General features: G+C 40.8%; 1 protein-coding gene across 2 annotated transcripts in view; it reads left to right on the plus strand.

Moving 5' to 3' along the window:
- Arsk (arylsulfatase family member K) overlaps positions 1-22937 on the plus strand; it is a 45115-nt gene that overhangs the window by 837 nt on the left and 21341 nt on the right. For both annotated transcript variants that reach the window (XM_028893999.2, XM_028893998.2), the window contains exons 2-3: positions 6661-6790; positions 8587-8746. In XM_028893999.2, the coding sequence (XP_028749832.1) occupies positions 6661-6790; positions 8587-8746 (290 nt within the window). The remainder of the gene's footprint in view (positions 1-6660; positions 6791-8586; positions 8747-22937) is intronic.

A 22937-nucleotide genomic window follows, 5' to 3' on the forward strand; every position in this document is an offset into this window, starting at 1 on the left:
TTTCACAGGGATTGCCGAAGACCATCGGAAATATCAGATATTTACATTGCGATTCATAACAGTAGCAAAATTACAGTTATGAAGTAGCAACAAAATAATTTTAGGGTTGGGAGTCATTAAAGGGTTGCATCATTAGAAAAGTTGAGAAACGCTGATCTAGACATTTAATAATTGTGTTCGTGCTGGTTTAAATGTTAGTTGTTATAATTTAATCTACTTTTGCCCAGCAGTGGTGGTGCACACCTTTAATCCCAGCACTGTGGGGGGAGTGGGGGGCGGGCGCGATCTCTGTGAGTTCCAGGCCAGCCTGGGCTACAGGGCAAGTTCCAGAACAGCTAGGACTGAAACCTTGTCTCAGAAAATCAAATAACAATAATAATAATAATAATAATAATAATCCACTTTCTTGAAAAAGATGATTGATCAGACATAATACATTTCAATTTCAAAGCTTATGATAAAGCTATAATAATATATTACAGGCTGAAAGATAAATATTTAGATCAATAGAATAGATTTAAGAGTCTAGAAATAAATTCTTATAAACAAGTAGTGCTGGGGAAATTAAATATCCACATGTAAAAGAACAAAATTGAACCCTGTCTTCTGCCATGTGTAAAAATTAACTTAAAATGAGTCTATGAGTTAAAGACTCCTTCAAGGAAATGGAAGTGTAAATTTTCATAATCTTGGATTAGACAATTTAAAATGAGCCTAAGATTTGAAAAGATATTTCCCCATAGAATATACACAGGTGGCCAATAAGCACATAAGACGTTGCTTAGCATTGATAATCATTAGGGAATTGTAGATCAAACCATAGTGAGACATTATGTAGATCAAACCAGTTCATCCCCATAAGGATAGCCAGAATCATAAAAGTGTGAGGTGAGTATTTGAGAAGACAGAGAGCCACAGGAGCCAGAGGAGGTGATGTGGAGGTAAATATAATCAAAGTACACTTGCAATAAGTGCATTATTTTGTACAGTTAATATATGATAAGTTCTTCCCTGTACTAATTACACACACGCACACGCACACACACACACACATGATAGACAATAACCACAGTTTGTGAGAATATGGAGGCATTGGGAACCTCATACACTGCTGTTAATAATGCTTTGTAAAGTGGTGAAGCCACTTTGGGAAAGCATATGACAGTTTTTTCAGTAATTAACTATAGAGTTACTATGCAATCCAGCAGTTCTATTCCTAGGAGTGTGTGTGCGTGTGTGTGTGTGTGTGTGTGTGTGTGTGTGTGTGTGTGTGTGTGTCCAAGAGAAATAAAAACATAATCCACACAAAAGCTTCTTCATGACTATTCATAGCAATATTATGCTAGAAGATGAAAAGTGAAAGCAACCTAAATATCCATCCACTGGTAAATGTATAAATGAAATTTCATAGTATTATTCAGCAACCAAAAAAGAAATCCAAAAGTCATGCATGTTACAAAGTGTTTGAACCTAAAAAATATGTGTTCTCAGTAAAAGAAATGACGATGGACTAAAAATTATATGAATCTATGTATCTGAAATGTCTGGAGAAAGCACCTGTGTAGAGACAGGAATTATGTTAGTAGATGCCTCGGTTTAGGATGAGTGCAGGGTGATGGCTAAGGGTTCTATTGGGAATGATGAAAGTATTCTGAATGACTTTCTAAATATACTAAACAACCTTTGAATTCCACCCTTTAGGTAGGTTGTATGTAAATTCTATCTGGATAAAGTTTTGTTTTAAGAAAAGATTAAAAAGTGCTTCTGCTCGGGCCTTTAAGAACAAGGGACCCTCCTGCACGTCTGAGTCCACACACACTACACTTCCTCTCTGTTGCAGCTACGGTGGTGTGGTGGTTTGAAAGAAAATGTTCCCAAAGGCAGTGACACTATTAGGAGGTGTGGCTTTGTTGGAGTAGTATGACCTTGTTAGAGGAAGTATGTCACTGTGGGGGTGGGATTTGAGGTCTCTTTTGCTCAAGCTTCACTCAGTGTGACACTCAGTCCACTTCCTGTTGCCATCTGATCAAGATGTAGCCAGTACCATGAGTACCTGAAAACTGCCATGCTCCCTGCCATGATGATAATGGACTGAACCTCTAAACTGTAAGCTGCCACCTCAATTAAATGTTTTTCTTTTTAAAAGTTGCCAGGGTCATGTGTTTTTTACTCTTCTGGCTCTTTTGGGGGCCCACCACCCAGCTCCCAAATAAATCGTTCATGGAGGCTTATTCTTTCTTGTGAATGCCCAGCCTTTGCTTGGCTTGTTTCTAGCCAGCTTTTCTTAAATTATCCCATCTATCTTTTGCCTCCTAGCTTTTATCTTTCTGTATTTCTGTGTACCTTTCTTTACTTCTTCATGGCTTACTGTGTAGCTGGGTGGCTGGCTCCTGGTTTCCTCCTCCTTTTCTTGCTCTTCCTTTGGCTTCTCTCAGATTTCTCCTCTCATTTATTCTCTCTGCCTGCTAACCCTGCCTATCCTTTCTCCTGTCTCACTATTGGCTGTTCAGTTCTTTAGTAGACCAATGAAGTGTTTTAGATAGGCAAAGTAACACAGCTTCACAGAGTTAAACAAATGCAACATAAAAGAATGCAACACATCTTTGCATCATTAAGTGTTCCACAGCATAAACAAATGTAATACATCTTAAGATAATACTCTACAATACTTCACAGTAATAGAAACCCTAACACAGGAGTTGGTACCAAGGACTGGCATTTGGAGAAATTTGGACTTTGGTACTATTGGTTGGGAAAGCAGTAGAATGCTTTAAGCAGTGCTTAATGGGCCATAATTGTAGGAGCTTGGAAGACAGTGGTACTGGTAATGATTTGAACTATCAAGGGCTGGCTCAAGAGGTTACAGAGGAGAAAAATATTAATATGTGGCCTAGAGATTATTCTTGTGTTATTTTGATGAAGAATGTGACTGCTTTTTGCCCTTGTCTGAAGAGTCTGCCTGAGGCTAAAGTGAAGAGCTTTGGATTAATTCTGTTAGCAGAGGAAATCTCAAACAGCCTAGTACAGACTCTGTCATGTGGTTATTAGTGTTAAAACTAATGAAGATTTATAATGAAAAAGAGCAAACTGAGCAGATAAAAATACAAAATGTACAATTTGAGGAGAAAAAGGCACACCCGGAAGTAGAATAGAGTTAAATCCTGTGTTCAAGGAGATAAACAGATTAAGAAATGGAATAAAGGGAGTGGCAACCTCAGGGCAAGATCCAGCTAAGTTTCCAGCTTGTGAAAAGGAATTAAAGAAAAGCTTAGAGCCAGCTGTGGTGGTGCACACCTTTAATACCAGCCCTCGGGAGGCAAAGACTGGCAGGCAAAGGATGGCAGATCTCTGAGATTGAGGCCAGCCTGGTCTACGGAGCAAGTTTTAGGACAGCTGAGTTTAGGCAGTGAAGGACAGAAAGCTGGTGAAGATGGAATTGAATGGGAGTGCCATGTTCCAGCCCCAGTAAGCAACAGAACTTGGCAGCTTCTGCTGCATGGTTCTGGAGTTAAGGATAGCAGAAAGGGGCTATGGAATTTGCCCCCAAGACTAATGAAAGCCACTGAGGCCAGGCATGTGTCAGGGGTGTCCCTGAATGGAGGCCTGGAGAGGCCATTGTGTGAAGCTGAAGCCTGGATTGCTTTGGAGATCCCAAGATGTTGGAGATGCCAGAGTCATGGATACCTGCTGAGAAGAGCTACCAACAGGGAGTGGAACGAGCCCAAGAGAAAGAGGCATATTGCAGTCAACAAAGCTGACTTAGAGTTGGAGATCTGAAGAGTGTCTTGGCATCAGACATGGAGATACAGGGTTTGGAGTTTGCCTGGCTGGTTTTCAGTCTGGCTTTCCAGATTTCCTCACTATGCGTCCTTCCCTGTGTTTTGGAAGGGTAATATATATCCTGTGCTTTATATGTTGGAAGTATATCATCTGTTTTTGATTTTGATTTTATAGGGGATTACAGTTACGAGATTACATGAATCTCAGAAGAGACTTTGAACTTTGGACTTTTAAACATTGTTAAGACTGATAGACTATGGGGACTTTTAAACTTAGACTGAATGCATTTTGCTTTGTTAATTGGCTTCAAGACTTTGGGGGCCAGAGAGCGGAATGTGGTAGTTTGTAAGAAAATGGCCCCCAAAGGAGTGGCACTGTAAGCTGCCACCTCAGTTAAGTGTTTTCCTTTATAAGAGTTGTGGTCATGGTGTCTCTTCACAGTAATAGAAGCCCTAACTAAGACAAGTAGTTTTCATTTTGATGAGGTTTCAGAAGTCAATAGTAGCGCGGGAATGTATATTGCAGACTCTTAAGAATATCACTTGTCATGGTCAATAAGTCTAAAAGGCATGCAATAAACAGCCTTGCCGTAACGATGGACCGTCATTGTTTGACTCTTGGGTTAGGATGATACTTTTCCTAGTGAACTTTGTCAATTTGACATAACCTAAAATTATCTGAGGGGAAAGCGTCAATTGAAGAACTGCCTAGATCACACTAGCTATGAGTGTGTCTGTGGGACATAATAAGTACGTTAATTAGCATTTCTATTGCTGTGATAAAACACTGGAACTGAACAAAACTTGGTGGAGAAAGGGTTGGTTTCATCTTGAAAGTCTCGTACTCCGTCCGGTCCCGCAGGAACTGAAGCAGAAGCTGTGGAGGAAGAATGCTTGCTGGCTTTGCTCCTCTTGGCTTGCTCAGCCTGCTTGCTTATACAACCCAGGACCCTTGGCCCAGAACTGGCACTGTCCACAGTGAGATGGACCCTCCCACATCAATCAATCAAGCAAATACCCCGCCCCAGACTTGCTCATTGGCAATCTGATGAAGGCATTTTCTCAGATGAGGTTCCTCTTCCCAGGTAACTCTAGCTTATGTCAAGTTAAAAAAAAAATGGGATAGGGAGATTGTCTTGATTATTAATTGATACAGGAGAGCCCAGAGCATTGAGGGCACCACCATCCCATGGCCTGTCTAGGTGGTTCTGGGCTATATAAGAACTCTAACTCTAGGACCAAGCAGTGGGAGACAGAGGCAGGTGGATTTCTGTGAGTTCCTGGACAGCTAGGACTACACAGAGAAACAGTGTCTAAAGAACTTGGAAAAAAGAACACTAACTAAGCATAAAACTGTGAATGAGCTAGCCAGAAACCATGTCAGCAAACTGTTCCCACATGGTTTCTGCTCCTCAAGATCCTGCTTGAATTCCTGCCTTCTCAGTTATGGACTGTAACTTGGAACTAATAAATCTTTCTTCCTGTAAATTGCTTTGGGTCATGGTTATGTTTGTTACAGCAACAGAATAAAACTAGAACAATGCTTGAAATCTAAACGTCTCTTTTGATCCTCCTTAGTCCAGAACGATTAGGAACTAAATACCATGCCATGGTTCAGAAGCAGCATTTAGAATTTATTAGAATTCATAGCCACAGCTGGGATGTAGCTCAATTTGGTACAGTACTTGTCTAGCATGCACAGATCCCTTAGTTCAGTCACCAGCACCTCATAACGAGGACAAGGTAATGTATGCCTCTGATTCCAACAGTCAGGAGGCAGGAGACTGGGAATCAGAAGTTCAAGGTCATGATAACAAGTCAGAGGTTGCCTGGAATACATGAGACCCTGTTTCAAAGGGAAAAGTATATATTTGTGCAGATTTACACATATAATTCATACAAGTATTCAAAGTTAATTTGCTAATGTTCTTTTTACCTCTCCCAATGGGCTATGAGTTTCCTGGGAATGGGACTCTATTTTAATCTCACCATTGTATCCTCAGACCTTGCAAGGTGCCTGATACATAAATACACAGGTATTTAAGGTTTATTAAAATATTTTTTAATTATTTCTTCATTCTCCAAATGAACTTTCCAAGAAGCACTTTAACCTAATGTATGCAAATGAATTTGAGCATAACATTCTTTCAAATGTTGTTTGGGCAATGGATCTTTATAACATACCTCTGCTTTTTATTCTTTTTGAGATTTCATGCAAACATATTAAACTCTTTGGGGTAGTAAATTTTGTGTTTAAAATTAAAGGGGGAAATGTTTTGGTAATGTAATCAAGGGTGTCATGGAACTGGAGTTACAGACAAGTGTGAACCATGTGGGTACTGGGAACCGAACCCAGGTCCTCTAGAAGAGCAGTCAATATTCCCAACTGCTAAGCCATCTCTCCAGGCCCAAACAGATCTATTCTTATCTGAGGCAATGATAAGAATTAATAGTTTTTATTCAATGAGTTGGGTTTTTTTTTTCTTCTTCTTAAAATACAACCTTGAATTTTAGCATTCCATGATCTTGTTCTTGATTTAGCAACCTGAATTTTCTAGCTTCCTGCCTTTGGTTTTTGAAACCCAATATTGATTTAAGTATGAGAAACAGCATCATAAACTAGCACACTCTCATATGCAATCTGGAGATAGAAATTAAAAGAATATTACTGCCATCGCCTCTAATTGTTCAAGCCTGTGAAAGAAGAGAGGCTAGGTTGGGAATGGGGGGCTCACAGGACAAAGCAGAATGCTGCACAAGCCTGATGGCTGAGTTTACCATCTGCACAGTAAAAGCTAAAGTGAAAGGCCGAGGATAGACACTGAAACTTGTCCTCTGTGTGTACATGGCGATCAGCAGTGGCTGAATTTCTTCATTTCAGGATGGAAGACTAACATTTCAACCAGGAAGTCGGGTGGTAAAACTTCCCTTTATCAACTTCATGAAAGCGCATGGCACCACCTTCCTGAACGCCTACACTAACTCTCCCATCTGCTGTCCATCTCGTGCAGGTATGAATGTGCCTAAAAGGACATCCAGATTTAAAATATCATATGCAAAAATCTATCATAAAGTCACATCTAGTACCTAATAAAAATGCCTCAGTGAAATTGCTGTGTGTTCTAAGGTATGAATGTTGGGGTCATTTGATTTTCTAATTTTTCTGAAGAATTTGTTTTAGAATTGAATTTGAATTTCTTGTTTTTCTAAAGAAGGGCTTTTTCTTGCCTGAGAAGCTGTGTAGTTCCTGTGTTTCATTTCTTCATTTGACTGTGAAAGCAGGTACTCATGCTTTAGAGAGTGCTGTTTCCAGGAAGTCTTTCTGCGAAGGCTTAGGAAGGAGTCAGCAGCTCTCTGGAAGATTCTTCCCAGGCAGAACTCCTATTCATGTTTATCTGAAGTTTTTCCAAATTATCTCAGACTATATGCTTCATCTCTTTTTCTTCTGTCCCAATTTACATCTATCACAAATCTAAGGGCTCACTTTATTGTAATAATTTAACAAATAGCCATAGTTTTGATGGCAAACATGTCAGTGATCATAAGCTATATGTTTCGAAAATGAAAATTTGTTTTTAAAAATCTTGTCTGAAAGGTACTCTCCTGCCAGATCCAGCCCAACCTTCAGACAGTCCTTGGTATAGGGCAGTGTGGATTGAGAAATAATAGAGATAAAAAAATATAAATGTAGACAAAAAGACAGAGACACAGGATAGCTTCAGGAGGGCCCTGGGTCAACACCACAGTGGCCTCAAGTTTATTCCTAATGGGCTTTTTATACACCAGCAAGGGGAGAGGCAAAAGACCTTCCTTCCCCTTTCAAAGTCAAGGTACAAAGTACAAGCAAGTGTATTTTTAAAGACCTCGTAACCATGCCTTACAGCTAAGCATCTTGTAATTAGAACTTGAAGTATAAGACATCTCATCTGGTAATCATGCCTTTGGCCAAAATTTCTTTTTCTTTTTTCTTTTTTTTTTGTTTTTTGGTTCTTAGTTTTTTTGTTTTTTGGTTTTTTTGAGACAGGGTTTCTCTGTGTAGTTTTGGTGCCTGTCCTGGATCTCACTCTGTAGACCAGGCTGGCCTTGAACTCACCGAGATCCGCCTGGCTCTGCCTCCCGAGTGCTGGGATTAAAGGTGTGCACCACCACCGCCCAGCCAAAATGTCCTGTTATGCAGCCTTGTGGAACAAAGCAAACCCGTACTTTCTGACCCTGAGTCCAGATGGAATAAGGCCTCACTATGGAGTCTCTGTGGACCCCTCACTCTCCTTTGCCTCTATTTGTGTGGTCATTGGTTATCTGCCATGGAACCTGTAAATAACCAAAAACAGTTTGGTTTCTTTATGAGCCGCTGAGATGATAGTCTCTGTGATTTCAGTTATAACCACCTTCACTATATTTCTAGAGCTATCTGGTCACCAGTGGTTAAGGAAACCTATGTTATCCTAATTGATATTTCAACGATGAAAGATACATCATATGTAAAATCATGTTTGCTGACTTCTGTCCTGTGTTGACTAGAAGGAGCCTGAACTAGGGTAAAGTGACTCTAAACCTCAGTGAACCCTTAATCAGCTTAACCTCTAGGCCTTGGTGGACTCCTCTGAAGAACAGAAATACTAACTCCTTGTAAATCTTCCTCTCCAATAAAATGAGTAGCGTTGAGAAATGTCTGGAAACTGCGTTTCTTATTCCAGATCACAGACTGTAATAAAACAGCCAGCCACACTCTCAGAGTAATTGCTTTTATAGTTAAGTTGCTAAGCTTTACCTTAACCAGTTTCTGTTATTTCTCTTTTTCCTTCAGCAATGTGGAGTGGCCTCTTCACTCACTTAACAGAATCTTGGAATAATTTTAAGGGTCTCGATCCAAATTACACAACATGGATGGATGTGATGGAGAAGCATGGCTATCAGACTCAACAATTTGGAAAACTGGACTACACTTCAGGACATCATTCCGTTAGGTAAAAATTGAAACAGACAAAGTTAACCCAACACTGGGCTCTGCTGTCATACGTTCATGTACTCTCCTTATACTTACTTTACAGTGAGGCTGAAAACAATTCTCTTACTCCCTCAATTATACCAATTTGGCTAAAGCTTGACTTTCTTTAATTTTGTTAAAATATTTATTTTTTTATTTTATTTTTTATTTTTTATTTTTGTTTGGTTTTTTCAAGACAGGGTTTCTCTGTGTAGCTTTGCACCTTTCCTGGAGCTCACTTGGTAGCCCAGGCTGGCCTCGAACTCACAGAGATCCGCCTGGCTCTGCCTCCCAATGCTGGGATTAAAGGCGTGCGCCACCACCGCCCTGCTTAATTTTGTTAAAATATTTAAATTGTTAATATTCTGATGGTTTTTTTGTCTAAAACATTAATATCTATAATTAATGGATTTCAGTATTTGTAAAATAGTCTAGCCTCTGAATTATTGTGAGTTTCTGTTATATAATTTTTTTCATTTTACAATCTTTGTAACAGGCGCCCCTTTAACTTTAACAGTTCTCTAGAACTTGAAGTTATTGTCACTTTTTTTTCATTTTAGTAAACCTTCAAAAGGCAGGCAGCTGTCTTAGCTAGGGGTTTGGCTCAGTGGTGGAGAACATGCTTGGCATGCACACGGCCCTGGGTTCTACCCACAACACCACAAAAAGAAATGAGCAGCTAAGCACTGTGGTGAAGAGTAGAAATCTAATTGCCTCATTTTGAATTCTAGCTTCTCTACTACTAAACTTGTGGTTGTGTAATCTTGAAGACACCTAAGCCCTCTGAACTTTAATATGATGACTAAACTAGATAATCAGTGCAGGAAATTGCTAACATGCAGACCTGAAACTTACCATAACAATATTTGCCTACCCATATGATTGTCCCTGGCTGGTGTCTGGGAACTTGGGTTTAAGGGTGTTTTTCCACCGTTCTGTAACTGATAGGCGTGGCCTGGAGTATTTGTATAATTTGATTTATGTTAAACAATCAGCTTTCTTCAGAGACAAGAATTTTGGTAGGGGGTAGGTCCAAAGTGCCCACATGATTAGCCTTCAGTAAAAACCGGAGTGCTAGTTCTCAGAGTCAGGGCAGCACTTCCCCCATAGTTACAGCCCCACATGGGAAGAATCTGGGGTGCTCTTGAGCTCTCTGCTTGGAAGCTTGTGCCCGGTTCTGTTGGTCTGCACCCTGTGCATCTCTTTGTGCTGATTTAGCTGTGTGCACTTTGATATAAACAGATATCCCAAGTCCTGCGGTTCCTCCTGCAAACCTGGGTGTGATCTGCAGTTCCCTAACACTTGGGACTCCCAACAGAAACACAAGACTAGGCAGCGCCTTGTGCCGAGTAAGTAATAATTGAGAGTGACAATAATAATAGTGAGGAGAGATCGTAAGCAAGAGAATTGAAAACTAAATGTCATAGAAATAGCAGTCGGGGTGATGAATTGAACAATGTTCCACGCAAACTTGATGAGCACTGGGACTTATTTGGAAATAGATCCTAACTACAGATGTAACTAACTAATGTATAGATGTCTCAAGATGACAACCACTATACTTAAGATAAACGCTAAATGCAGTGCCCTCCACTCTTATTATAAGAAGGGGACAGGCACAGATGCGCAGAGGGGACAGTTAGGGTCAGAAGCGGAGACTGGAGTGACACCAGAGCAAGTCAGAGAATGTGACAGATCCCTGGGGTCACGTAAACCAGGCAGACACAGTGAGCAGAGTCCCTCAGAGGACCTTCAGTGAGCATCCCTCAGAGGACCTTCAGTGAGCATCCCTCAGAGCCTTCAGTGAGCATCCCTCAGAGGACCTTCAGTGAGCATCCCGCAGAGAGCCTTCAGTGAGCATCCCTCAGAGAGCCTTCAGTGAGCATCCCTCAGAGAGCCTTCAGTGAGCATCCCTCAGAGAGCCTTCAGTGAGCATCCCTCAGAGAGCCTTCAGTGAGCATCCCTCAGAGAGAGAGTCTTCAGTGAGCATCCCTCAGAGGACCTTCAGTGAGCATCCCTCAGAGAGAGAGCCTTCAGTGAGCATCCCTCAGAGGACCTTCAGTGAGCATCCCTCAGAGGACCTTCAGTGAGCATCCCTCAGAGCCTTCAGTGAGCAGAGTCCCTCAGAGGACCTTCAGTGAGCAGAGTCCCTCAGAGGACCTCCAGTGAGCATCCCTCAGAGGACCTTCAGTGAGCAGAGTCCCTCAGAGGACCTCCAGTGAGCATCCCTCAGAGGACCTTCAGTGAGCATCCCTCAGAGCCTTCAGTGAGCATCCCGCAGAGAGAGAGCCTTCAGTGAGCAGTCCCTCAGAGAGCCTTCAGTGAGCATCCCTCAGAGGACCTTCAGTGAGCATCCCGCAGAGAGCCTTCAGTGAGCATCCCTCAGAGGACCTTCAGTGAGCATCCCTCAGAGAGAGAGCCTTCAGTGAGCATCCCTCAGAGGACCTTCAGTGAGCATCCCTCAGAGAGCCTTCAGTGAGCATCCCTCAGAGGGCCTTCAGTGAGCAGAGTCCCTCAGAGGACCTTCAGTGAGCATCCCTCAGAGGACCTTCAGTGAGCATCCCACAGAGAGCCTTCAGTGGGCATCCCTCAGAGAGCCTTCAGTGAGCATCCCTCAGAGGACCTTCAGTGAGCATCCCTCAGAGAGAGAGCCTTCAGTGAGCATCCCTCAGAGGACCTTCAGTGAGCATCCCTCAGAGGACCTTCAGTGAGCATCCCTCAGAGGACCTTCAGTGAGCATCCCTCAGAGGACCTCCAGTGAGCATCCCTCAGAGGACCTTCAGTGAGCATCCCTCAGAGGACCTCCAGTGAGCATCCCTCAGAGACCTCCAGTGAGCATCCCTCAGAGGACCTCCAGTGAGCATCCCTCAGAGGACCTTCATTGAGCATCCCTCAGAGAACCTTCCGTGAGCATCCCTCAGAGGACCTTCATTGAGCATCCCTCAGAGAACCTTCTGTGAGCAGAGTCCCTCAGAGAGCCTTCAGTGAGCATCCCTCAGAGAGCCTTCAGTGAGCATACCTCAGAGGGCCTTCAGTGAGCATCCCTCAGAGGACCTTCAGTGAGCATCCCTCAGAGGACCTTCAGTGAGCAGTCCCGCAGAGGACCTTCAGTGAGCATCCTGCAGAGAGCCTTCAGGAGGAACACAGCTCTGCTGACACAGCATCTTCAGACTTGCAGTCTCCAGAGGTGTGGGAGAGCACATTGTTGGTCTAAGTGACTCACTCTGGTAACTTACTAAGCAAACCCTAAGGAGGTAGTGCAGTGAGTTTGCAGTTAAACCAATACTAGAATAATCTGAGTGTTGTTTTGCTCTTCTTTCCAACATTAAATTTCTCTCCTTTTCCATGTTTAAAATCTGAAATAGAGCCACACTACAGATTCAGGTGTCATCTTAACATGTCCAGCCCCCTCTGTCTCTCTCACCAAGTGTTGGCAGTTCTACTATGCAGCACCTCAGCTTGTTCACTTACTGCCCCTCCAGGCTCCTGTCATTCTTACCTGAGTTATTAAAATGGCTCCCAACAGTAATCTTTAGAAATACACCTGATCAATCCCATGACTTACCTGCTCTGAATCCATGAGTATTCTTCTCTGATTTCATTAGATTCCCACATCTACAGCATGGTTTATAAGACCCCGCCTGCTTACAGTGTGATGCATGCCATGCTTTCCTGCAGAATGCACCTAATCTTACTAAAATGTCCTTAATGTGCTTTTCCCCAGGAACTGCTGTACAAGGTGGGCCCTCTGGGTAAAAGTCTCTCCATGTATTCTGCTTTGCTTTGAGAATGTAGCAGAAAGAGGAGCACAGACAACCGCAGTGTGGGGAGCAGTGTTACCCTGCTTACCTTCCTTCTCACCTTGGGCAAGTTACTTCTCTTAAGTTTGGGGGCTCCTGTTTATAAATTGGAATCTAATCACTCATTGAACAGCTGAGTCTTATCTGGGTTAACATTAAAGAAACTGTAACAGAAGCCAGGCGGTGGTGGCGCACGCCTTTAATCCCAGCACTAGGGAGGCAGAGCCAGGCGGATCATTGTGAGTTCGAGGCCAGCCTGGTCTACCAAGTGAGTTCCAGGAAAGGCGCAAAGCTACACAGAGAAACCCTGTCTCGAAAAAAAACAAACAAAAAAAAAAAAAAAGAAAGAAAAAAAAAGAAACTGTAACAGGAATAAACAAAGTGTGTGGCAGTTCCTGGCACAGAATAAGCATCCATCTGGTGGGAAAGATTGGAGTGATGTGAGATCCAGTCACCAAGCCTTACAACTCCTCCCTTTCCAATGTGATTTACATTCCTCATTATTTCATGGAATTGCACAAATTTCTCCTGAAAATATTTCCCTTTATTTTTATAGCAAAAACATACTTGTGGTGGTTTGAATGAGAGTCCCCACAGGCTCATATATTTAAATACTTGAAGGGTTGGGAGGTGTGGCCTAACTGGAGGGGGTGTGTCACTGTGGGTGGGCTCTGAGCTTTCAAAAACTGACACAGTTCCCAGTTAATTCTCTCTACCTCATGTTTGTGGACTGAAATGTGAGCCCTTAGCTACCGCTCTAACACCATGCCTGCTGTCGTGATGCCCCTGCCATGATGGGCATAACTCGCTGAAACTAAGTCACATAAGTGCTTTTCTATAAGTAGCCTTGGTCTCGGTGTCTTATCACAGCAATCAGTAGTAACTAAGACAGAACCTGGAATCTGGGAGTAGGCTATTAGAGAGACAGGTCTGATCATGATGCTTTTGGAAGGGATAAGGAAGATGTGGGGACTTTGGATTGGGAAAGCCATTGAATGCTATAAATGGGACTTAATCCTAGTAGGAGCAGAGAGCAGTGTGGACCTTTGGAGTCCCAGCTCAAGGTTTCAGAGGGGAACAATATTAGAAACTGGGCTAGAGACCATTCTTGTGATATTTTAGCAAAAATGTGGCTGCTTCCTGTCCTTGTCCCCAAAATTTGCCTGAGGTTAAGCTGAAAAATAATAGATTGATTTTCTGGTCCAGGACATTTCAAGACAACCAAATGTTAACTCTGTAGTATGATTATTTGTTATCACTCTTATGGAGGTCTACATAAAAAGAGAGTGAGCAGGGCAAAAGGAAATACAAAATGTACAGTTAGAAGAGTAATAGAGCAGCGTCAGATTTAACTTTAGAGCCAGAGCAGATGCTGAGAGAGAACAGAGATGCCTGAAATGAAATAACAAGGCACCACCAGGTTATCCTGCAATTTGTGGAAGAAAGGGTTGCCTCCTAAAAAGCAGCTACCAAGGGAAACATGCAAATATAATTCAGGGAGAAGCCAAGTTCCATCCCAAGCAAACACACAAACTTGGTGGTATCCGGCCACATGCTTTTGACATTAGAGTCCTGAAGGATACAGGAATAAAGGGCTGTGGAATCTTCCATGATTCCACGCCTACTTGATTTAGGAAATCCTTTGTGACCCTCTACCTCATAGCTGTGGGGTTTTTTGTTTTGTTTTGTTTTTTGTTTGTTTGTTTTTGTTCTTGTTTTTTCTCAATTAAAGTTCTGTAAAGGATCATAAGTCGAACTCACACTTCATGCCAGAATTCTCATAATAACATAGAGATTTAGTCTCTAATATAAAAATATGAAAGTAAGAACAAATTTGAAGTCTAGTCATAATGAGAAAAGAGTATTTAGTAGGGAATGGTGGATTCCTTTTTTTACTATAGGATTCATAAGATTGGTTCAGAAATTTGCAAGGGAATTTTTAGAACTACCATTTTTCTATACAAAAGAATTATTGCTTCTACAGTTCCAACAAAAACAGTGTGGACGGGGAGAACAGCAGAACTGGAAGTCTAGGCTGATAGGCTCTGTGGGAGACTTAGGAAGCTGCAGGGTTGCCTGTGTTGCTGTTGAAAGAAAACTCATTTCTCATAATCGATTTTAGTGTGTGATTTTTCTTCAGATGTACTTGTTACTATACAAATTAATCCTTGCTACCTGTGAATTGTACCCAGTGTTACAGCAGGAGAGCTGGAGCAGAAAACCCACACAGCACTGGCTCATAGACAAATTCATGCAGTAATTAGTTGGCAATGTGTTAGGTAGTTTTATTTCCCATCTGTATTAGCAAGGAATAAATCACAGTTTAGTAAAGGATGAAAATAAAGTCAAGTTTTAAATCTGTCTGTGATGATAAAGCTAGGCTGAAATTAACTTAATTTGAACTGTTGTACCATAAGAGGACCATGTTAGTAAGATTCCTGTTGCTGTTTCTGAGATACAGCCGGCTGGGTTTAACAGTTTTTATAATTTGACCATCAAAAAAGATCGGTTAATAAAGTTAATCAACAGAAAGGCTAGTGATCCTCCCTTGGTCTGGATCCATTCCTGAATCATAGGGTTAAGTGGGACTGGCATGAACAGAATCCTTGTCTACACTGAGTCATTCCAAAGACGTGCAGCTAGTTACGTTGTGTTACAAGTTTACTTCTTAGTAATTTCTTAGTAATATTTCCCACAGAACACTGCTAAGGTAACAAGGAAGTACTCTGGTTCCTCACATTCTTTGTGAGCCTCAGAGATGTTGTGACCCCTAAAACTTTTCCTCTAACATGGTGACATTGTTTAGCAGTGATGCAAACAGAAGACTGAGAAGCTAACTTTATAAGTATGTGAATTTTACCCAGAAAATCCTATTTTGGATTCTTACATCTGTTAGAATTAATTGTTATGTATAATTTTGTTATAATTCTACTCTTTGATATTTTTATTGAAATAGATTACCTAAGTACTATGAAAAATATTATTATAGCTGCTTCAATTTCTTTATCTGCCTTCAGTGCGAAGGTGAAAAGAAAGCTTTTTTTCCCCCTTTTGAGACAGAGTTTCTTTTTGTCACTGCTCTGGCTGTCCTGGAACTTAACTTTGTAGATCAGGCTGTCCTCAAACTCAGAGATCCGCCTGCCTCTGCCTCCCATGTGCTGGAATTAAAGATGTGCGCCTCATTACCCATGGGCCATTAGTCATTTTCTGGTCTGAAATTTCTTCTGAGTATTATTTTTAACATAAAATATGATTTTGTTGGGGTTGTTATCTAGATTCTTAAAAAATATTTCTAATCTGATAGAACACTTCAAAGGCATATATAATATATATATATATATATATATATATATATATATATATTTTTTTTTTTTTTTTTTTTTTTTTTTTTTTGCCGGAGCTGAGGACCGAACCCAGGGCCTTGCCCTTGCTAGGCAAGCACTCCGCCACTGAGCTAAATCCCCAAAGGCACTTATATAATAGAGACTATAAACCAAGTTTCTTGGCAATGTTGAGTATGCTCCGTAAGCAACAACAGCTTCATAAACCTGGACATTTCTTGGAAACATCAAATACCATGTGACACAGACAAAAGACTTCCAAAACTTGAGTTGATTAAATCATTAATATGTATAAGTCCCAACCAAAGACAAATACTTAACTACATTACAACAAATAAGAAAGTTGCATCAATATTGTGGCAGTTCAGACCATGGCTAAACTGTTTTTAAGTGAGAGAAACTAGAACAAGGAACATATTAAAACATAGAATTTAGAAATACAAGAAGTACCAAGGGGAGATAGGATTTTTTAAATACAAATGCTCTCGTGATGCAAAGAAATTACAGTAACTAGTTAGAAATATTCTTTTCTGAGAGAAAGATACTAAAATGCTAGGTAATTCAATAGAAAAGAAAAATGCTAGGAATATGAAATACTTTAATGTCTTAGTTAGGGTTACTATTGATGTGATGATACACCGTGACCAAAGTAACTTGGAAAGTAAAGGGTTTCTTCAGCTTATGCTTCCACATCACCGTTCATCATTAAAGGAAGTCAGGACAGGAACTCAAGCAGGGCAGGAACCTGAAGGCAGGATTGATGCAGAGACCATGAAGGAGTGATGCTTACTGGACTGCTCCTCATGGCTTGCTCAGCCTGCTTTGTTCTATGACCCAGAACCACCAGCCTAGGGCTGGCACCACCCACAATGGTTTGGCCCTCTCCTATCAATCACTAATTAAGAAAATGCCCTATAGCTTGATCTTATGGAAGCCCTTTTTTAATTGAGATTCTCTCCTATCAGATAACTCTAGCTTGTGTTAAGCTGACCTAAGACCAGTCAGCACAACTAAATGTATTTCTCTAAGAAAAATTAACTGGTCTAAGCAATCTATCACAGTCTTAACACAAATGAATATTCAATTGTTTTCCATAGGTTTTTTTTTCCTTTTTTATTTATTAAGAGATCTTCTACTCATCCTACATATCAACCCCAGATTCCCCTGTCCTTCCTGCCCCTATCCCCAGTCCTTCCCCCCAACCCACTCCCCATTCCCACCTCCTCCAAGGCAAGATCTCCCATGGGGAGTCAGCAGAGCCTGGCACACTCAGTTGAGGCAGGTCCAAGCCCCTCCTCCCTGTACAAAGGCTGCACAAAGTGTCCCACCATAGGCACCAGGCTCCAAAAAGCCGGCTCATGCACTAGGGACAGGTCCCCACCCCACTGCCTGGGGGGCCCCCTAAACAGTTCAAGCTGATCAACTGTCCCACCCATCCAGTACCACAGGGGCTCCTCAGCTACTGGTCCACAGTTCATGCGTTTCCACCAGTTTGGCTAGCTATCTCCCCACTTTTTCCATTCATGGTCTTGATATCTCTTGCCCATAGAATCCCTCTTCTCATTGATGGGACTCATGGAGCTCTGCCTGGGACCTGGCAGTGGATCTCAGCATCAGCCTCCATCAGTCACTGGATGAGGGTTTCATCATGAAAGTTAAGATATTCATCTCTCCGATCACCAGAGTAGGTCAACTCAGGCACCCTCTCGACTATTGCCAGTAGTCTTTGTGGATTCCTGGGGACCTCCCTAGCACTCTGTTTCTCCCTATTCCCATGGTGTCTTCATTTATCCTAGTATCTCTTTCCTTGTTTTCCTACTCTGTTCCTGTCCAGCTCGAACCTCCCACTGCCCTAAGCTTCCTCTTCCCAAACTCTTGCCCTCCATTATGCCCCCTCACCTCCAGTTTGTTCCTGTAGATCTCATCCATTTCTCCATCACTGGGCAATCCCTGTGTCTTTGCTAGGGTCCTCCTTACCAGCTAGCCTCCCTGGAGCTGTGGGCTGCAGTCTGGCCAACCTTTGCTCCGCATCTAGTATGCACTGAGTACATACCAGGTTTGTCTTTCTGAGTCTGGGTTACATCACTCAGATGATATTTTCTAATTCCATCCATTTGCCTGCGAACCTCATGATGTCATTGTTTTTCTCTGCTGAGTAGTACTCCATTGTGTATATGTGCCACATTTTCTTTATCCATTCTTCAGTTGAGGAGTGTCTAGGTTGTTTCCAGGTTCTGGCTATTACAAATAATGCTGCTATGCACATAGTTGAACATGTGTCCTTCTGGTATGATTGAGCATTCCTTGGGTATATGCCCAAGAGTGGTATAGCTGGGTCTTGAGGGAATTGATTCCCAATTTTCTGAGAAACTACCATAATGATTTCCAAAGTGGCTATACAAGTTTGCATTCCCACCAACAGTGTAGGAGTGTTCCCCTTGCTCCATATCCTCTCCAGCATAAGCTGTCTTCAGTGTTTTTGATCTTAGCCATTCTGATGGATGTAAGATGGTATCTCAGAGTCATTTTGATTTGCATTTCCCTGATGCCTAAGGATGTTGAGCAATTCCTTAAATGTCTTCCAGCAATTTGAGCTTCTTCTGTTGAGAATTTTCTGTTTAGCTCTATAGCCCATTTTTTAATTGGACTGTTAGGTATTTTGATGTCTAGTTTCTTGAATTCTTTATATATTCTGGAGATCAGCCCTCTGTCAGATGTGGGGTTAGTGAAGACCTTTTCCCATTCTGTAGGCTGTCGCTTTGTCTTGTTGACTGTGTCCTTTGCCCTACAAAAGCTTCTCAGTTTCAAGAGGTCCCATTGGTTGATTGTTTCTCTCAGTGCCTGTGCTACTGGTGTTATATTTAGGAAGTGATCTCTGGTGTCAATGTGTTCAAGAATACATCCTATTTTCTCTTCTATCAGGTTCAGAGTAACTGAATTTGTGTTGAGGTCTTTGATCCACTTGGACTTAAGTTTTGTGCATGGTGACAGATATGGATCTATTTTTAATCTTCTGCATGTTGACATCCAGTTATGCCAGCACCATTTGTTGAAGATGCTTTCTTTTTTCATAGTACAGTTTTGGCTTCTTTGTCAAAAATTAGTTGTTCATACATGTGCAGATTAATGTCAGGGTCTTCAATTCGATTCCATTGGTCCACATGTCAGTTTTTATGCGAGTACCAAGCTGTTTTTATTACTGTAGCTCTATAATAGAGCTTGAAGTCAAGGATCGTGATGCCTCCAAAGGTTGCTTAATTGTACAGTAGTCTTTTAGCTATCCTAGGTTTTTTTGTTTTTCCATATGAAATTGAGTATTAATCTTTCCAGGTCTGTGAAGAATTGTGTTGGGATTTTGATGGGGATTGCATTGAATCTAGATTGCTTTTGGTAAAATTGCCATTTTTACTGTATTAATCCTACCTATCCATGAGCATGGAAGATTTTTCCATTTCCTGATATCTTCTTCAGTTTCTTTCCTCAGAGACTTAAAATTCTTGTCATATAGGTCCTTCACTTGCTTAGTTAGAGTTACCCTCAGGTATTTTATATCATTTGTGGCTATTGTAAAGGGTGATGTATCTCTGATTTCCTTCTCAGCCTGTTTGTCATTTGTATATAGGAGGGCTACTGATTTTTTTTTTTTTTTTTTTTTTTTAGTTAATCTTGTATCCTGTCACATTACTGAAGGTGTTTATCAACTGTAGGAGTTCCTTGGTTGAATTTTTGGGGTCACTTATGTATACTATCATATCATCTGCAAATATGAAACTTTGACTTCTTCCTTTCCAATTTGTATCCCCTTGATCTCTTTTTGTTGTCCTATTGCTCTAGCTAGATCTTCAAGTACTGTGTTGAATAAATATGGGGAGAACAGACAACCTTGTCTTGTTCCTGATTTTAGTGGAATCACTTTGAGTTTCTTTCCATTTAATTTGCTGTTGGCTGTTAGCTTGATGTAAATTGCCTTTATTATATTTAGGTATGTTCCCCGTATTCCTGATCTCTCCAAGACCTTTATCATGAAGGGGTGTTGGATTTTGTCAAAGGTGTTTTCAGCATCTAATGAAAGATCATGTGGGTTTTTTTTTTTCTTTCAGCTTTTTTATATGGTGTATTACATTGACAGATTTTTGTATGTTGAACCAACCTTGCATCTCTGGGATGAAGCCTACTTTATCATGGTGGATAATTGTTTTGATGTGTTCTTGGAGTCTGTTTGCCAGTATTTTATTGAGTATTTTTGCATCAATGTTCATGAGGGAGTTTGGTCTGTAATTCTCTTTCTTTGTTGCATCTTTGTTTGGCTTGGGAATCAGAGTAACTGTAGCCTCATAAAAGGAGTTTGGTAATGTTCTTTCTGTTTCTATTGTGTGGAACAAGTTAAAGAGTATTGGTATTAACTCTTTTTTGAAGATCTGGTAGAATTCTGCCTTGAAACCACCTGGTCCTGGGGTTTTTTGTTTGTTTGTTTGTTTGTTTTGTTTTTTGGGGTTTTTTTGTTTGTTTGTTTGTTTTTTGGGAAACTTTTAATGACTGTTTCTATTTCCTTAGAGGTTACTGGTATATTTAAATAGTTTATCTGGTCTTGATTTAACTTAGGTATATGATACCTATCTAGAAAATTGTCCATTTCTTTTAGATTTTTTCCAATTTTGGGGAGTACAGGTTTTTGAGTATGACCTGATGATTCTCTGAATTTCCTCATTGTCTGTTGTTATGTCTCCCTTTTCATTTCTGATTTTGCTAATTTGGATGCTCTCTCTCTTTCTCGATCTGCCTTTTGGTTAGTCTGGATAAGGACTTGTTTATCTTGTTGTTTTTCTCAAAGAACCAACTCTTTGTTTCATTGATTCTTTGTATTGTTCTCTTTGCTTCTATTTTATTGATTGCTGCTCTCAATTTGATTATTTCCTGGCATCTATTCCTCCTATGTGAGTTTGCTTCTTTTTGTTCTAGAGCTTTCAGTTGTGCTGTTAAGTCACTAGTGTGAGATTTCTCCAACTTCTTTATGTGGGCATTTAGTGCTAGTGAATTTCCCTCTTAGCACTGCTTTCATAGTGTCCTATAAGTTTGGGTATGTAGTACATTCATATTCATTGATCTCTAGGAAGTCTTTAATTTCTTTTTTTATTTCTTCCTTGACCCGTTGGTGATTCAGTTGAGCATTATTCAGTTTCCATGAGGTTGGAGGCTTTCTGTAATTTTTGTTATTGTTGAAATCTAACTTTAAACCATGGTGGTCTGATAGAACACAGGAGGTTTGTTGATGTAACAACCGTCTTATTAAATAAGAACACAGAAACAATGTAAAAGAGAAAGCCGAGAGGTCAGAGCTCAACCTAAATCTCACCCTTCGCCTGCGGTGTCCGGCTTCCGAAGAGAGCTACTTCCTGTCTGTAATCTTTTTATAGTATTATTGTTCTGCTTCTCATTGGTTGTAACCCAACACGTGACTGCTCGTCACTGTCTGAATGTACAGCCCCTAGGTCTTAAGGCATATGTCTCCAATGCTGGCTGTATCCCTGAACACACAGAGATCTATGGGATTAAAGGCGTGCACCACCACCACCACCACCACCACCACCACCACCACACTCTGTCTATGCTCTAATGCTCTGACCCCGGCACTTTATTTATTAACATACAATCAAAATCACATTTCAGTACAATTAGATTACCACCACAGAGGTTATTCCAATTTTTTTGTATCTGCTGAGATTTGCTTTATGACCGAGTATGTGGTAGATTTTAGAGAAGATTCCATGGGGTGCTGAGAAGGTGTATTCTTTTTTGTTAGGGTGGAATGTTCTGTAGACATCAATTACGTCCATTTGAGTCATAACATCAGTTAAACCCCTTATTTCTTTGTTAAGTTTGGATCTGGCAGATCTATCCAATGGTGAGAGTGAGGTGTTGAAGTCTCCCACTATTAATGTATGGGGTTTTATGTGTGATTTAAGCTTTAGTAATGTTTCTCTTACATATGTGGGTGCCCTTGTATTTGGGGCATAAATGTTCAGAATTAAAACTTCATCTTGGTGGATCTTTCCTGTGATGAGTATGTAATGTCCTTCTTGATCTCTTTTGATTGATTTTAGTTTGAAGTCTATTTTACTGGATATTAGGATAGCTACACCAGCTTGTTTCTTAAGACCATTTGATTGGAATTACTTTTCTCAACCTTTTATTCTGAGGTAGTGTCTATCTTTGAAGTTGAGGTGTGTTTCTTGTATGCAGCAGAAAGATGGGTCCTGCTTTCATATCCATTCTGTTAGCCTGTGTCTTTTTGTAAGTGAATTAAGTCCATTGATATTAAGGGATATTAATGACTAGTGATTGTTAATTCCTGTTGTCTTTTGGTGGTAGTGTGTGTGTATTTCTCTTTGGGATTTACTGCTGTGGGGTTATCTATTGCCTGTGTTTTCGAGGGTGTATCTGACTTCCTTAGGTTGGATTTTCCTTCTAGTGCTTTCTGTAGGGCTGGAATTTTGGATAGGTATTGTTTAAATCTGGTTTTGTCTTGGAATGTCTTGTTCACTCCGTCTATGGTGATTGAAAGTTTGCTGGGTATATTAGTCTAGGCTGACATCCATGGTTTCTTAGTGTCTGCATTATATCTGTCCAGGTCCTTCTGGCTTTCAAAGTCTCCATTGAGAAGTCGGTTGTTATTCTGATGGATCTGCCTTTATAAGTCACTTGGCCTTTTTCCTTTGCTGCTCTTAATATTCTTTCTTTATTCTGTATGTTGAGTTGTTTAATTATTATGTGGCAAGGGGACTTTTTTGGGGGGCGGGGTCTAGTCTGTTTGGAGTTCTATAGGCTTCTTGTATCTTCATAGGCATTTCCTTCTTTAAGTTGGGAAAGCTTTCTTCTATGATCTTATTGAATATCTTTTCTGTGCCTTTGAGTTGGTATTCTTCTCTTTCCTCTATCCCTATTATTCTTACGTTTGGCCTTTTCATGGTGTCCTAGATTTCCTGGACATTTTGTGTTATGACTTTTTGGGCTTTGGTATTTTCTTTGACAA

Source organism: Peromyscus leucopus, chromosome 15, assembly GCF_004664715.2.
Source record: "Peromyscus leucopus breed LL Stock chromosome 15, UCI_PerLeu_2.1, whole genome shotgun sequence".
In the NCBI taxonomy this organism is placed as follows: Eukaryota; Metazoa; Chordata; class Mammalia; order Rodentia; family Cricetidae; genus Peromyscus; species Peromyscus leucopus.